The sequence below is a fragment of the Leptonotus elevatus genome, chromosome 19 (assembly GCF_054856555.1).
Source record: "Leptonotus elevatus isolate MCC_2025b chromosome 19, RoL_Lele_1.0, whole genome shotgun sequence".
NCBI lineage: Eukaryota > Metazoa > Chordata > Actinopteri > Syngnathiformes > Syngnathidae > Leptonotus > Leptonotus elevatus.
The window spans coordinates 11625633-11641281 of NC_141257.1; the positions used below are offsets into that span (position 1 = coordinate 11625633).

Sequence of the window (15649 nt, forward strand, 5' to 3'; positions counted from 1 at the left end):
GGTACTGTATGTACCTTTTTTGTTCTATTTTAATTTGTATAATTCAACACTACACACAAAAACAAACCAATCATCCTGGTCCTCCTGCATTGTCGTCCTTCTGTAGCCCCGCCCCCGTCCCGCTTCCTGTGTCCCGACCTGTTGTCATGACCACCGTTACCTCGCTACAGAAGAAAGGAAACCCGACACACAGATCTTGATGACATATTTAATTCATTAGCACATCGAGGTTGAGTGTACACAAGTGAGAACAGTAGTGATTTAAAATAAATAAATGCCTTCATTTACATGGGATATAAAGCATAGAGTCAAACGGCAGAGTTGACATTTTTCCATTTTCTCAACGTTTAGGGTAAAATGGCTGCCGTTTTTACTTCTGACCTTTATGACCTATGGCTCACTATTTTTTTTTTTAAGTGATTGTTAATCCTTTCATTGTGTTTTTATACACAAAAAAAAAAGCCAACTCGGACCGCTGTTTTCTAAAGGAACATGGCATGGGGTGCAACTGTTTGTAAGCCCCTTTTGTAGAGGACCCAATGTTGTTTTTGTCAACTGATCCACCTCCCATCCATCCCTACCCCGCCCACTGTATCCATTTGGTTGCTCCCCCACATTTGAAGACAGTAGCTTATACGTGATGTGCTCTCCGACCTGATATTTCAAACACCGATTTGGACCTTTTTGGACTACCCTGTTGGCATTCGAGGAGGGGGGAGGGTAAAGCCGAGCAACGGCTGAAGTGGCTTCATCGAGGCTTAGATCCCCGAGTGCTTGTTGTCTGCACAGCGACAACATTGAGAAGGGTCTTGCTGCTGCTTCCATTCTTTGTGAAGACATTTTCTCATTGGAATTACTCACCGGACGATGTGGACATTTTCTTCCGAGTTTGACCTGAAGTCAGTTTCAAGACTTGCTGAAGTTCACCCGCATCAAGACTGCCTGCCACAGGTGGCTGCACAGCTATCGCCTACTCAATAATGCATTGAGTCGAGCGTAGGAATGAGAGGGAGGAGAAAGTGTGTGGCTCTGTGATCCCTTTTCAACGGCTGGATGTCGATTACCAAGAGAAAGTGGGAACGATTGTGTGAAAGTGGATAAAAGAAGCGGAACGCAAAACAAACAAAAAAAAAAACAACACTTTTTTTTTTAATTCTTTAATCTCTAACTTGTCGCCATGGTGAACACTGGCATGCAACTAATCAGCTTCACCTGCGCCGTGACCGGCTGGATCATGGCGATAGCGGTCACGGCCCTGCCCCAGTGGAAGGTGTCGGCCTTCGTCGGCAGCAACATCCTGACGTCGGAGATCAAGTGGGAAGGCATCTGGATGAGCTGCATCTACCAGTCCACCGGTCACATGCAGTGCAAGACGTACGACTCCATGCTGGCCTTGCCTCCTGACATCCAGGCCGCGCGCGCCCTCATGTGCTTGGCCATCTTCATGGGCTGGCTCTCCTGCACCATATCCTGCTGCGGCATGAAGTGCACCACCTGCGCCGGGGACGACCGCCAAGCCAAGGCGGGCATCGCGCTCTCCGGCGGGATTCTGTTCATCCTGACGGGCCTGTGCGTTCTCATTCCCGTTTCCTGGACGGCCAACACGGTCATTGAGGATTTCTACAACCCCAACGTGCCCGTGATGCATAAACGAGAGCTCGGTCAGGCCGTTTATCTGGGATGGGCTGCCGCGGTTATTTTGATGATAAGCGGCGCTGTGCTAAGCAGCACGTGCCCCCTGGTGGAAGGAGGCGGTAGATACCGCAGGGGCTACGTGGGTCGCAGCTTTGCTAATTCGCCTGCTTCTGCACCGAATCTACCTAAAACTATCACGTCGACCAGTCTCCCACTTAAGGAGTATGTGTAGAGAGATCATTTGCTCCCCAAAACATATAAATATGTTCTATTTTAAGTGTCCCAACGACGTATTTATGAGTTTTATTTTTTAAATGTTTGAGCATACAGAAGGCTTTAATGCAGCCTCTGAACTGCAGAGAACGGGTGAAGCAATGGTAGTTATTACAAAAACGGCCAGCAGGTGGCAGCAGAGTATAAGAGATCAACCAGGGCCATGTTGCAAACAAGCTGATTTCACCACAGTTCTAACCAGATTTGTGATGTGTTTTTTTTCCTCCGGAATTTTAAACTAAACGATTTTTTTTTTGGGGGGGGGGGGTTATGTATCAAAGGAATTGGTATCAATGACTACTCAATTGTTGAGTACTCTACTGGTATCGGTTTGAAAAAAAAAAGTGGTATAAAATGCCCTTATTTATTTGTAATTAAAATTGTATTCTGTATATTCCTTAGTGCCTGAAGAAGTTTTTATCGTTGGTTCAAAGCAAAAAAAAAATTATAATAATAATAAATCTCATGCTTCTATGATGGCTTGTTTGATGTCTTATTAATTATGCCGTTATTTCCTGTCATCTAAGGCCTAATAGATTTTTTTCAATAGCTGAAATAAAAAGTGTGGATCTGTTTATATCTTTTTTTGTGTGCTGTATTATTAAATACATTTAGTTTGGGGACATTCTGTAAATAAAGGAAACATAATGACGCAATTTATTTTCCAAAACTGGACCCTATTATTACTATCTGTCCGGTGAATTGTGAATAGAAGATACATTTTCAATTCTGTATTGTTCCTTTGACACTCACACTCATTCCATTGCAATACTGTGAGAGTGCAAACGTTGCGCCCATCTCGTCTTAGCCAGACTCCATGAAGAAAGACACTTTGCAGAGTGTATCTGAAATACAACGAGGAAGGGATTAGTTAATTAGCCTTACAGGCAATATCCCAAACACATTATTATGTAAATAGAGTTGAGGGTATTAGGCACACTTGGTCTTTAAATGAAACAGAATGAACTTGTCTTCAACAATTGATATCAACCTGTGATTTGATCCTCTGCATTGCGACTGTCCAAGTCTTTCCATCTCTTGGTAGCAGATCCCAAAAGGTTGAGGTCCCCTGAGCTGAGTGCGTGTAACAGAGTCTTTCTCCTCATGAATCTGAATATAGGATTTGAGGAAGCGCAAAACAGATGGTGTGATACATTTCCAAATTCCAATCCGAGCATTAGCAAAAAGGATACTGTTGTCGATAGTGACGCTCGGCATCCTGCAGCCACTCCAGCATGTCAACGATGGATGGGATGGCACCCGAGCGCTCGGTTACAGTGGCCAAATCCAGACTCTCTGTGTTTTGCTCATACAATTGGATAACTGTTGAGACCTGGTTCGTCAAAGAGTCTCTCAGTGACTGGAATGAAGCCCTATGAAAAAGAAAAAAAAACTGTATATATGATTGCAATTCATTTTGATCCAGTACCGCCAGCTTTGTAGTTATTTTGCATATTCACTTACATATTTTCGTGGAGTTGGCACAACACCGTATCCATGGCTTGCGAGAGTTTGTAACGTAGCAGTTCCTCCACTTCCGGAAAGTCTTTCAACGGCGTGTTAGGGATATGGACATTGGAAAGCGCCCTCGATTGCTCTGCCAAGTTCTCCAGCGATGCCATGAGAGGGATGCAATCTGCTGAGACGCTCATCCATATTTTTTGATTGCTTTCCAGACTATGGAAGCTTTTCCTTAATACTTGATGGATGGTTAGTACGGCAGATTTCGACATTTTGGGGATAGACAATTAGTCTACATCGAATCGAGACCGACACATTTATGTCCGGTTCTCTTTGAAAACGAAAACTTTTAAATGTAATACTGGACCAACGCAAATTGCCATGTCGTTTACACACTTCACGTTTCCATGTTGCTTTTCGACGATTTCCGGTTACGTACTGTAAACACATGACGTTTACCACTCCTATTGGCCTGATCTAGATAGGAAGTGACGTACAAACTCGCGAGCTGATTTGTGCATCTTGGGTATTATGCCCTCCCAGACGGGAATTTCAAATTGCGTTACAGTTTGTAAACCGCCTGAAAGGAAGAAGAAATCGCAGTTTAAAACGGAATAGCGGGAGAATAAAAAACATCAGGTAATATTGCATATGACCATACAGCATTTGGAATGTCGGACGATCGTGATCTAAATGGTTTTAAATTCGTATCTGTTAAAATACCTTGCAACCTCCATGCTAGGCTCAAACGAACACGACATGAGCGTAACCGTTACGACTCTACTCGGCTACTAGTAAGCTTTATCCATGCAAGTGATGATTAAAACGTTTTTCCTTCGCTTTTTCGCCTCATTCAGGCATGGCTCCCAGGAAAATGACCAAGTCCACTAAGCAACCCAAGATGGTTAAACTTGAAGGATTTTTGAGTGACTTCGACGGTGAAGGTAAAAATGTGATGAAAACGTTAGACATGGTTATTTGTAATAGTGCTCGTGCATCGCAGGTTTAAGTTCTTTAACTTATTTGGTGTTTGTGTCTTGGCAAGTTGGCAGTGGATATTTTGCTGTGAACGGCAATTTTCCTGCTTGTGCTATTTTGCCGTGAACGATTCTGATTGGTTAATCGCCGGACTGTGTTCCTTTGTTCCTGCCTAGTTTTCATTTTGTTTTGCCACCAAAGATGGGCTGCTATCGGTATTACCAGCATAATCCTCAGAAAATATACGCTGTTGGCAAGAAATTGCCGTAAAAATAAATACATCATGGCAAATGGCGCTAAGCAACGAGTTTACGGTCACGTCAAAATATCCATATTGTTGTGTTTTGATTGTTCTTTAAGCATTTGAACTGACCTAATTCTGATTTTCACAGTAAATACAAGACTTGAACAATTACAAGAGAGGAAGAGCCAGATGTTGCGAGATCTTCGCAACAATTATAACGTGGCACTCATTAAGCTCCCGGCCAGTGTCAGGAAAATGAGTTGGATGGAACATTTCAGTAAGTACAGTACAGTATCTCATTAATAGTTTGTTGCCAGCCATTAATTGTCTCTTAATTGTTTGAATGTTTCAACGTTAGACAGACGGAGCGGGAATTGTACAAATATTTTGTTATTAGTACTTTTTGCCACCTCTTTGAATATTTTAGATGATAATGGGGATTCGTCAAATTAACCCCCCTCTCTCTCATCAAACATGTACACGCCCTATAGTGTAGTAGTTTACGCATGGAAAAGCAAACAAATATTTTCCTTGTCTATCTGCAGAGTTCGAGCAACTCAATTCCCCGGAAGCAGATGATGCAGAGGCGAGTTGCAATTGAGTTTCTCCGGCCCCATATTCCGCTTGTCGCCTTACCTTATCTGTAATGTTTGTTCACAGAGACAAAAGGAGACAGCGGGTGTCGAGAACATTATGGCTGACGACCACGCAGTCCTCACCAAAGCCGTCAAGAAAAGTATGACGAAATAAATGTATAATTAGCTTCTTGATGCTTTCTAAAGCACACTCAATAATTGCATTTCTTGTCTCCCGATATCCAGCGTCGAAGAAGCGTACGGCCAAATCCGGTTTCAATGATGAAAACACACCGCCGAAAACTTTAAGGAAGGTAATAGCTCATTTTGATTGAGTGCACTGTCTAAGCCATTCTTGTATAAATGCGCGGCGTCCGTATAAAACCACAAATTCTCCACTCAGGGGAAACCCGCAAGAAAGCCTCCAACTACGTCAAAGCGAGCAAAAGCTCTGTCAGTCAGCCAACAAAAATCTTCAATAAGAAGGTAGGAGGCAAACAAATTGTGTTTCTTTTGTTGTGGCTGATGGATAACGAGAGGATTAAAAATAGTGAACAGCCAGAATGCTTTCATCGTTTGCAATGTAACAAAAATCGATTTGAATCTTAATTTAGAACATCAAAGAATTCCATGGTGACTCCTGTCAGGACCCTGCTGGACACCTCGTTGATGGGCCCGACTCCTCTGATCACGCCACGCTTTGACCCGAGGTAACCTCCACATGAGTGGCGGGCACCCGACGTCGCCCTGTGATGGTTTGGTCAAAAGGTCCCCGCAATGCATTGCTTAACTGTCAAACTTTCTGGACCTCAGGCTTCCCAAGACTCCGGGTGTGAGAGTTCCTCGTCACAAGGAGAGGGTCTACAGTATTTCCGTCAATGGCTCCCCCATCTCGGCCGCCAACGAAGAAATTACTATAAACATTCCAGTCGGTAATGGAGAGGTGAGTGCACTTTCGATCCCGCAATATGGTTTTGGCTAAATCTGGGTTCACATCAAAGTTGTTTGTTTTCAGAGTATTCAGCTGCTGGCCAGTCAGATGGAGTCAGTGGACCTGTCCCAGCTGGGCGAAACCACCTTGAGGAGCATGCGCTGTTTGCAGGTACTGTATATACACCCCGTCTCTATTATGCTGGATTGACATTGCAGGTCTGCCCCCCCCCCCAATTTTCTTTAAACATTGCCTTGACTCCTATTTGCAATTGTCGCTTGAACCATGCAGTGTTAATAAGTGTAGTACTTTGTAATTGGAGTAACATTATTATTATTTTTTAATCTTTATTTTTTTTTCTCCAACAGAATCGTCTCACATCACTATGTGGATCAAAGTTCTGACCCAGCTGTCTCCTTTTTATTTGTAAAATCGGATCCTTTTCCCCCCGCCCCCCCTTGTTCTATTTTCATATTTCAAAAGACTGTCTTGGTGTTGTAGAGTGCTGTTCTCATTGTTATACTCTAAATTTGTTTTCTTTTAACGCATTCCTTGGAATTCACTCACTTGACTACTGTTCACGGATAAATGCAGGTTTTAGTTTGTATACTGCAGCCATTTTGTCATGTCAAGAGTTTGGGGCCTCTGCCTTGTCTGTTATTTTGGCTGCACACTCTTAAAGTCTGGACTTTAGTCACATGGCTTAGATGGTCTTTTATACTGGTGCTTTGTTGATTGTATGCTTTTTCATTTTAATGTACTCAATACAAAAAAAAGGAGTTGAAACCAACACTGCATTGAGTGTAGTAAATGTGTATTTTATTTAGCCTGCATACCAAGGTGCCGCTGTACTTTTTGTGTGTGGTAGTTTTGCACCTGTCATTCGACAGAGTGCTTTAGGTTACCATGTATCAGCTGTACTACAGCAAAAATGCCACTAGATGGCAGTATTGATTCATTGACATTTTTAATTTTTTGCTCTTAATACTTTCAAACAATAAATGCCTCCTTTTGAGAGCAGGTTTAGATATTTTGAATAATTTCATAATTTCAGATCTTACCTGAATCCATCGAGGACAACAGAGTGAAGATAGAAAAACGTTTGAGAAATGAGAATCAAATGAGAATGATGACGTCATCAACACATGCTTCAAATCACCCCCCCCCCAGGTGGCCGAATAATTACTACCATAATTCACGTTTCAAGCGGAATTTAAATTCAAATATTTTAAACACTGTACACCATGTTAAACACACTTCCTTTTACCCGCCACTCTTATTTGCAGTGTTTTAATATGACTGCAATGTTGAAATGTTTTATGTATTACTGTATGTGGAATGCTAACACAATCTAGATCCATTTTAAACTCAAGTTCATGATGCGGCCAAATTGCTATCATCTTGGTACCATCTCTATCATAAACCGCATCATGCAAAATTAAAAGCTAATGTTATGTTTTCTTTTATTATAGTTTAAATTTACAGTATTATGGAGCATATTTTTATTTTGGGCAGTACATTGGATGATAGGGTTTTGCAGGGTTAGGGACCTGGCCGGTTTATGAATAGTGAAAATCTGCGTTCATTGGTAAATGTATTGAAATATATATATTTTTAACCCACAAAAATTATTTTAAAAATAAAAATAAACGCCCAATAACCGTTTTCTGTGGAACACGAGGGCTCACTCCAATAAAATATAAATATAATTCTTACAATAAATAAATAAATAAATAAATAAACAGATAGGTGAATCTGTGGGTGCCGAACCAGATGCGGGCATACGTAGTAGTGGTAGTAGTAATAATATGTCTAATACTGAAATAGCAACTAAAGTGCAAATAATCCAGATCTGATTTTCTCAAATGTATCAGAAATATCAAGAAAAACAACAACATTTTGACGTTTCTCATAGGGACAACGTGTAGAATTTAGTGCCATCTTGTGGCGAATTAATATAATGCATTTTTGAACACGCACTGATAATTACAACTAATTAGCGTTAGGAGTGAGTGAGCAAGAGTGGCTAGCAAAAACTCGCTGGAGCAGCTAACAAGAGCGGCTAGCAAGAACTAGCTTGATGGGCCAGTGGGAGAAGGTATCAAAAGGTTCAATAAAGATGGTTAGAATAAAAATAGAGCAGCTATCAAAAGCTAGTGAGCGCAAAGCAGAGGAAGAAAGCGGGACTCAGCGGCCCCAGCTGTGGAAGGTAAGCGGCTAACTAAGTAAGAAGCTAACTATGTTCCTGAAGATCTTCTCCTTTGATGAAAAAATGCATGTTGATGTAAGGGAACATATTTTTTTGTATATTGAAAATAATAGTGGGTTTTTAGAATGGCTGAATTATTAGTTCACCACTAGTTAGCGCATTCACTTCCTCAAGTCCTGTTTTTCTGACAAATTTTTTGGGGAAGCTTTGTCTTTTTTGAGTATTTTTTTTCTCTTTAAAAAAAAACATTTTCTCAGTTTTTCTGAATATATATATATATTTTTTAGTTATTTCCCCCTGTTTTATAAAATAATTTTCAGTTTTTCTGAATGTTTTTTTAAAGGGGTTTTCCCTCAGATATTAGAAAACAAACCACAATACAGTATACACATTCATTCCCATATTGAGAGCCAGTAAGTAAACATGACCATCTTATTGCATATGGAGGAATGCGGGAAAGTGTCCGCTCCCGCTATTAGCGAGTCTGCAAGTCACTTGGAGTTCAGAGGTAAGAAAAAAAAAATAAACAGAACACCAGCTTTGTTTTTCAGAATACATTTTTTTTCTGTTTAAAAAAAAAAAAATTCTGTAAAAATACACAATTCTGAATTTTTTTCAGCCTGTTTTTCAGAATGTTTTTGACAGAAAAAAAAATACTCAAAAAAACAAAGCTCCCCCCCAAAAATAGTCAGAAAAACAGAAGTTGTTTTTTTTTTCAAGTGAATGCAATACGCTTCCGTACTAAATAATACAGACTGTCCGCTTAATTGCTGTCTCCATCAAATTACGTCATATGGAATGATCGTCTTATTTGTCCTTGTAAACAAAGGAGCGATAATTGAGAAGACTAGAGTTGGTCCATGTCTTCATCATCAGTAAACTCTTTATTTAGCTTCTGCTCAAAGTTCCCCTGTCCTTTCGTGACTTTGTTTGCACAGAGGGATATTCGTGAGCGGCGTAACACGGCTGTTGGCAGGAAGTGGCAGCCTCTCACGCTGCTGGCACAGGAACATGCACTCTGACCTTCAGGGACGAGTGAACTGCCAATTAGAAGCTCGTTACGAAGCCTAAAGAGCTCGGCAGGATTTTCACCTGGGACGAGGCGACAGGTCAGGCCGGGCCTCACCTTGGGTCTCCGCAGATGAGCGCGCAAATGCTCTCAAACTATTCCCGCTTGTTCCCTATGCATCATATGCTACAAAGGAGTGGGACTGGAACTCTGCCCCTTCCATCTGTACCATCTTAAGCACTTGATCACCTGCTGTCACTCACTGTGCAAACTACTGCCGTGCAAAAAGAAAAAAAGAAAAAAAGAAATCACCTCCATATCCCCGAAAACGACAGATGCTGTGGTCAGCAGTGCATGCAGTTCAACTCCCTTGTTAGCGAAGTCTTTGCACACCTGCTCTACATCTCACAATCTTCACAGTTTTGCCTGTGAATGGATCCCCCTCCCTCCCTAATTCTCTAGGTAGGTGGAAAATTGCCATATTGCACGGATGGCTCGCTTTTCAGTAAGCACGTGGGCAGTGGTGCAGTGACAGGTGCTGTATGAATGGGGCGGATTTTGAGGTCATGGAGCAACGCTTCCATATAAATCATCCACTGAGATGTGCGGGACGAGGGACTGGGACCTGAGCTTTTGGCAACCGAGACCAGATACTACAACTCAACTCACGCAGGTAAATAAAACATATCAGGTATTTGTCACACGAACAATATTTTTTTAGATCAATGATTGGAGCCCAATTGAACCATTAGGACTTTACATTTTTTTTGTAATATGTTATATCCGACCTCACTAGTCTAAACATGACATTTGTGGAATATGAGTTACGCAGCAAAATTCAGCTGTTTATAATCCATTTCCGGGGGCGGCCATTTTGCCGCTCTCTGTCGACTGAAGATGACATCACAGTTGCTTAGGCTCAGGCAAGGACCAATCACAGCTCATCTGTTTTCTGAAGCTGAGCTGTGATTGGTTGTCACCTGAGACCTGAGCAACTGTGATGTCATTTTCATTCGACAACAAGTGACAAAATGGCCGCCTTCTGATATTGGTAAAAACAGCTGGATTTTGCTGCTTAACTCATATTCCACTAATGCTATATTAACCAGAATACCGTATTTAGACTAGTAGGGTTGCATAGAACATATCATTGTCAACACCCTTTAAAGTGGCCCAGGTCTGTAAAATGTCTAGTTTAAATTGTTAGTATGCCACAAATCCCACAAAAATGTAATTTTCAAACTAATCTTACATATAAAAATATTGTCTCTCAGTTGACATGTATCACTTTAACATGCTTCCTTGACACCATTCCTTTTCAAACAGGGCTCTGATGACATCTTGTGGCATTTTACGGGATTTCAGAAAGAAAAAACAAATTGGTGAGTTTTTCAGCAGTTGTCAGTTTTCCTTAGCAATTTAATGTGACTAAATGAATTTGTAAATAGCGAATCACATTACTGTTGAGTTTTTCTTCTTTGTTTCTCCTTTTGCAGTTACTTTGCTGATAAACTGCATTTACAAAAGTTTAAAAAAAGATAACGATTCTTTATAAATTGATCTGTGTAATAATAGATCGGGCACGAGGTCTACATATTGAGGGCCGCTGCTTTCAGGCACTCACTGTGGTACTTGTAATTTTTCAGCATTTCAACTCTACTTATTTTATATGCGACTTGCAATGTTTTCTTAAAATGTCTTCTTCCAACATTTTTTTGTCATGATGTTAATTTGAAGACCCACTCACATATGTGTATATATATGTATATATATATATATAATTAGCTAGGGTGAGTACCAATAACAGGTATTAGTATCGGGTAGATAACTGGCCTTGTTTCAAGGTATATTTGAAAGTATCCGAACTCAATACCAGTGTCGCCCTCTTGTGGCCGTTTTACAATCAGGAATCAGAAATTAGGAGAATAGAAAATGACTAGTAATTTCATGCAATTTTAAGGAAAATCCTATATTGGGATTTGTAGGCCTTGCTATAAAATGATCTTGTTTTTTTGGGGGGGGGGGGGGATCAGTGACTAAGAGTTGAGTACTTGAGTATTGGTCTGGAATAAAAGTGGTATTGAACAAATATATATGTATACAAAAATTCAGCTTCAGTTTAAGTTGCATATATTTGATTTACTGTTTAATTGGAGAATTCAGTCAAATGGCAATAAAAGTAAATTGTCTCAAGTATAGCATAAACAAAATGACACTCATCAGTCACTTCAAATAGGCAGCTATTTATTACCACAATGATTCAAAGTGATCTTCCATTATTACCTCTGTAAAGCAGGTAATGTTTTTATTGGCAGTTTGTTAGTCAGTTAGTTGGCAAGATGATGTAAAAGCTACCCAGAATCAATACATTTGGTTGCCAACTGGCATAAAGCTGTCAATTCAGGATTTAATTAGATTTTCTATCTGCGGCATTTTGGAAGCATTTTTTGCTCCTCCGTGTACCATTGTATTAAGTTCTGTTATCATGGATATTTTGTCCACTTGTTCCGTGCCTTATCTTCTTGCAGTTTGCATCCTCACAATTGCTTTTCGCTGTAACCATTAAGTGCGTATTCCTCAACAAAGCTATTCTCTCCTCCTAACTGCCTCGCCCTTTGGTTAATTGAGCTCCCAACCCTGGGGAACCTGCCAAATTTCCCGCCAAGACGGATGAACCTGGTGGGGGCATGTTGCCCCGGAGAATTGAATTCTCCGGCGCGTCGGGGCCGCCTATAAATGCCATCCGTCAAGTGCTCCCCTAATCGATTTATTCACGTACTTACATCGCCTCCTGCCACTGTCTCTCACTCAATCCATAGTCAAACAACCAGGGGTTGACACCCTTCTTTTACTATGTTTGTCAGCAAAAAAAAAAAAAAAAACGTCATTTGACGCAACCAAAAGTGATGATGTGGCGAAACGGCCGACTGGCAAATGGGACATGCTGCATACCAGACACGTATTGGTCGGGCGGCCAGCAGGGTCCTGATGGTGTTTTGATACGCGGCCCCTGATGACAGGTGGGATTGAAAAGAACATCTGCCGCCATTAAAAAATCCGGTGGAAATTAGGCTCTGAGGGAAGCGAAGCAGGAGGTTTGCTGATGGCGCAGGGACGAGCTTTTCCTCGGCCTCCCTGGGCGACACTAAAAACGAAGATATTTGTCAGCAAAGGACATGGTAGTGATTGCTGCTGTGTAATGCAAACATATGCGGGGGTGGGGGGGGGGTGCATAATATATGTGAGATGAGATGTACAGTAGTTCCTTAACTATTAGCCTCTATCAGTTAACGAAATGGAGCATTTAAGTGCCTCTCCCCAAAGTGCTTTTTATTTGTATTTTTTTAAAATGTATTTTTAACTTTGTGAAGCTCCCTGTAGGCTGTAAACCAATTCTCAGCTCATCTAACCCGAGAGGTGACATCTAATTGGGTAATTAGCATTATTACATACCTAGCTTGTTGTTTGCTTTAAAGACTCTTGTCAAATCAAGACACTTGTGTGTTCTTCATTTGAGTCCGGCATGAGTTGCCCCTTCTCAACTTTTAAACAGAAATGCTTTTGTTTACATCTGTGGTTATAAACTGGTGTTTTAAGCTGGCATGGCTGCTTTAGAGTGCCTTGTTGTTGGCTGTGAAGATAGAAGAGTGAGGAGGTGAGAATAATAAAAAAAAGTGTGACTTGATAGGAAGTGTGGGGACCGGAGCTTTGAGCTGGAGTGGCTGCTTTAGAACGCCTCATTGTTGCAGTGTGGAAAAGCCCCATGATGACCTGGTGAGCTTTATTCCAGCTACTAGAGGTGTTATGTATTATTTTTTTTTGCTAGTTGAAGTAAAATGACTTTTTCTAGGTCAGGGGTCAGCAACCTTTACTGTCAAAAGAGCCATTTTAGGCCAAATAACAAAAAAATCTGTCTGGAACCGCAAAACCTTTGAGAGTCTGATGAATGAAACAGTATGGACATGTGATGGTAATTTCTGCCACTTTTCTTCCATTTTGGACATTTTGTGGCTATTTTTTGGACACTTTTTTTCTGCCTTTTTCGCTTGCAATTTTGTGTACATTGTATGATAATTTTCAGGATTTCTTTTTGTTTTTGGATATTTTATGGTTACTTTTTGAACGTTTTCCTTTTTGCCTTTTAAAAAAAAAATATATTTTTTGTGTGTGGCAATTTTGTGTACATTATATGGTAATTTCCTGCTTGTCTTTTTCTGACAACTTATAAATTTGGGACTGACATTTTATTGAATATTTAATTATTTTTATAAAAAAAAAATCTAAATCGTTAATTCATTCAAATAATATTTTATCTAAATTTTTTTAAAATAAATATAGGAAAAAAAAGAAGTAATTTATTAATTAAATTTTTTTTTTTTGAGCTCAACAGGGAGCCACAGGAGAGGGACTTAAGAGCCACATGTGGCTCCAGAGCTGCAGGTTGCAGACCACTGTTCTAGGTCATAACGGTAATATTTGATTGACATTTTAAATTGTGGGCGGGGTTCCAGCACATCCTAGCATTTGTCCAGCGGAGACCACGGCTCGATTTTTCATAATTTTGAAGAAAGGAACACCTTACCCCTAATAGACGCCTGACCACTATGTGAGGAAATAGTAGATAGGATTTACAGTAGTAGATGCAGTAGTGGTTATAATTTAAAATGTAGTCAATAATTTAGTGAACAAAATAATAAAAAAATCGCAACAGCCGTCTTGAGGCTGTTGGTGTTTCCCCTCCACTCCCCTGTCAGACATCATGGCTGTAGCCAGTTATGAAGTCCCCATGGTCCTGACCTCCATAATCTCCCCTCCCCTCTCAGATTGACTTTACACACTTTATACACTTACTAATGCAATCAGTACAGAGATTTATTTATTTTCAATGCAGCCTGTATGTGTTTTATTTAGTTTCTGTAATTCACCCAATAATAAACAAATATATGAATAAAGCAGTATCCATCTCAGGGGGCGGCCATTTTGCGCTTGCTATCAACTGAAAATGACATCACAGCTGCTTAGGGCTCAGATAACGACCAATCATGGCTCAGCTTGCGAATGTCACGTGACCGAACTAAGAAAACAGGTTTTCTGAGTTTGGTCATATGACAATTACAAGCTGAGCCGTGATTGGTCCTTACCTGAACAACTGTGATGTCATTTTCAGTCGACAGCAAGTGACAAAATGGCCGCCCCATGAGATGGATAAAAACAAGTCGTTTAGACTGCATAGAACATATTGTCAGTAACATTTTTGAGTTGACTGTCAAATTTACTCTCTTAAGGTAGTTTGTGGTGTCACTTTTTATAGACTTTGACAACTTTTTAGTTAAAATTCAAAATCAGTGCGGCATGATGACAATAACATCCCGCATGACAGGGGAAAACAGGCGAAGAGTGATTATAATTGAAGCAGTAAAGAACACTGTGTGTTCAGCGTAAAGTTAATTAAATCACGAGTCGACAGCCGTAAGAAGTGACGACGACACAATCAGCTTCAAGAATTAAAAGCAGCTAAAGAGGAGGACAATATTTTCTTACAGTTGAGTTCCTGTTGCGCTCATGTGTTGGCTGAATTTGAGAAGCTATAGGTGCGTTAGCATATCCTCTGGCGGATAACTTTTATACATTGTTTTCATGCTGGACCCGGGGCAGATTGAAAACTCATTTCTTATTTGGCTCAATGAATATGTGATGCAAATTCCAGGCAAGGCGACAGAGCAGGGATGAAACAAAGTGAATTCTCACCTCATTAATTATCTCCATTACAGAAAGAGGAGGAGTGAGGCCGTAAAACGAGTAGCGCTAGGTAGCAAGTAGCAACGGGGATTGCCTTTGAGAAATAATTAAAGCCTCTTTGCAAGCGCCTCTTGGGAGAATCCCCATCTTCTATATGGTCTTACAATTGATGTTTGCTTTACCAGCTCCTCTGCATCAAGCAGACCTTCAATAAACTATATCGCCCTATTTGGGAGAGTAATGCAGCCCTGTGCGGCCCTCAATTAGGTGTAAATGACACAGCAAATTGGAAAATTAGGAGGGGAGGGAAGGATAATTTGCTCCGAAACAGGACTAAAAGCAATTCATTAGGAGGCTGGGAAGGAGACAAAGGGTCCAACTCTGTCCTTGAACAAAGCAGTCCTTTTTTTTTTTAAGTTCAGATGTCTTACTGTTCACCTTGTTGGAGGTTGGTTTGTGCAGGTGGATTATATTTATCATCTGATATGTGCTGTGTAGCATTGCAGGTTTTCAGGTGTAATCTTCTTTGTCACATTGTGTACAATCCAAACGTTCTGCCTTTGCAAAAATAATGAGTTTATAATCCCACTGTCAG

The 15649-nt window shown here is 40.6% G+C and overlaps 3 protein-coding genes and 1 long non-coding RNA gene across 5 annotated transcripts in view; 3 read left to right on the top strand and 1 right to left on the bottom strand.

Annotated features, from left to right (window-relative positions):
- Positions 1-135: 135 nt before the first annotated feature.
- Positions 136-2139, top strand: cldn35 (claudin 35). Its single transcript, XM_086062669.1, has one exon. The coding sequence runs from the start codon at positions 1178-1180 to the stop codon at positions 1865-1867; it is 690 nt and encodes a 229-aa protein (XP_085918795.1). The 5' UTR covers positions 136-1177; the 3' UTR covers positions 1868-2139.
- On the bottom strand, positions 1098-3793 carry airim (AFG2 interacting ribosome maturation factor). Of its 2 annotated transcripts, XR_015091230.1 has the most exons (5): positions 3373-3793; positions 3102-3281; positions 2900-3018; positions 2662-2753; positions 1098-1590 (listed from the first exon to the last, which is right to left on the bottom strand). XR_015091230.1 is itself a non-coding variant. In XM_086062670.1 (4 exons), the coding sequence occupies exons 1-4, from the start codon at positions 3639-3641 to the stop codon at positions 2713-2715; spliced, it is 609 nt and encodes a 202-aa protein (XP_085918796.1). In that variant the 5' UTR covers positions 3642-3793; the 3' UTR covers positions 1098-2712. The 2 variants fall into 2 exon arrangements, 1 of the variants encoding a protein (XP_085918796.1); XM_086062670.1 differs by having other exon boundaries at positions 1098-2753.
- Positions 3794-3867: 74 nt separating this feature from the next.
- cdca8 (cell division cycle associated 8) lies at positions 3868-6887 on the top strand. Its single transcript, XM_086062668.1, has 11 exons — positions 3868-4008; positions 4227-4313; positions 4740-4868; positions 5137-5177; positions 5252-5327; positions 5413-5480; positions 5570-5652; positions 5781-5876; positions 5980-6109; positions 6182-6268; positions 6466-6887. The coding sequence occupies exons 2-11, from the start codon at positions 4229-4231 to the stop codon at positions 6499-6501; spliced, it is 831 nt and encodes a 276-aa protein (XP_085918794.1). The 5' UTR covers positions 3868-4008; positions 4227-4228; the 3' UTR covers positions 6502-6887.
- Positions 6888-8110: 1223 nt separating this feature from the next.
- The window catches only part of LOC147157985 (uncharacterized), a 59515-nt gene continuing 51976 nt past the window's right edge, over positions 8111-15649 (top strand). Inside the window, exons 1-3 of the long non-coding RNA XR_015091422.1 lie at positions 8111-8306; positions 9245-9988; positions 10642-10697. This is a non-coding gene — a long non-coding RNA (uncharacterized LOC147157985). The remainder of the gene's footprint in view (positions 8307-9244; positions 9989-10641; positions 10698-15649) is intronic.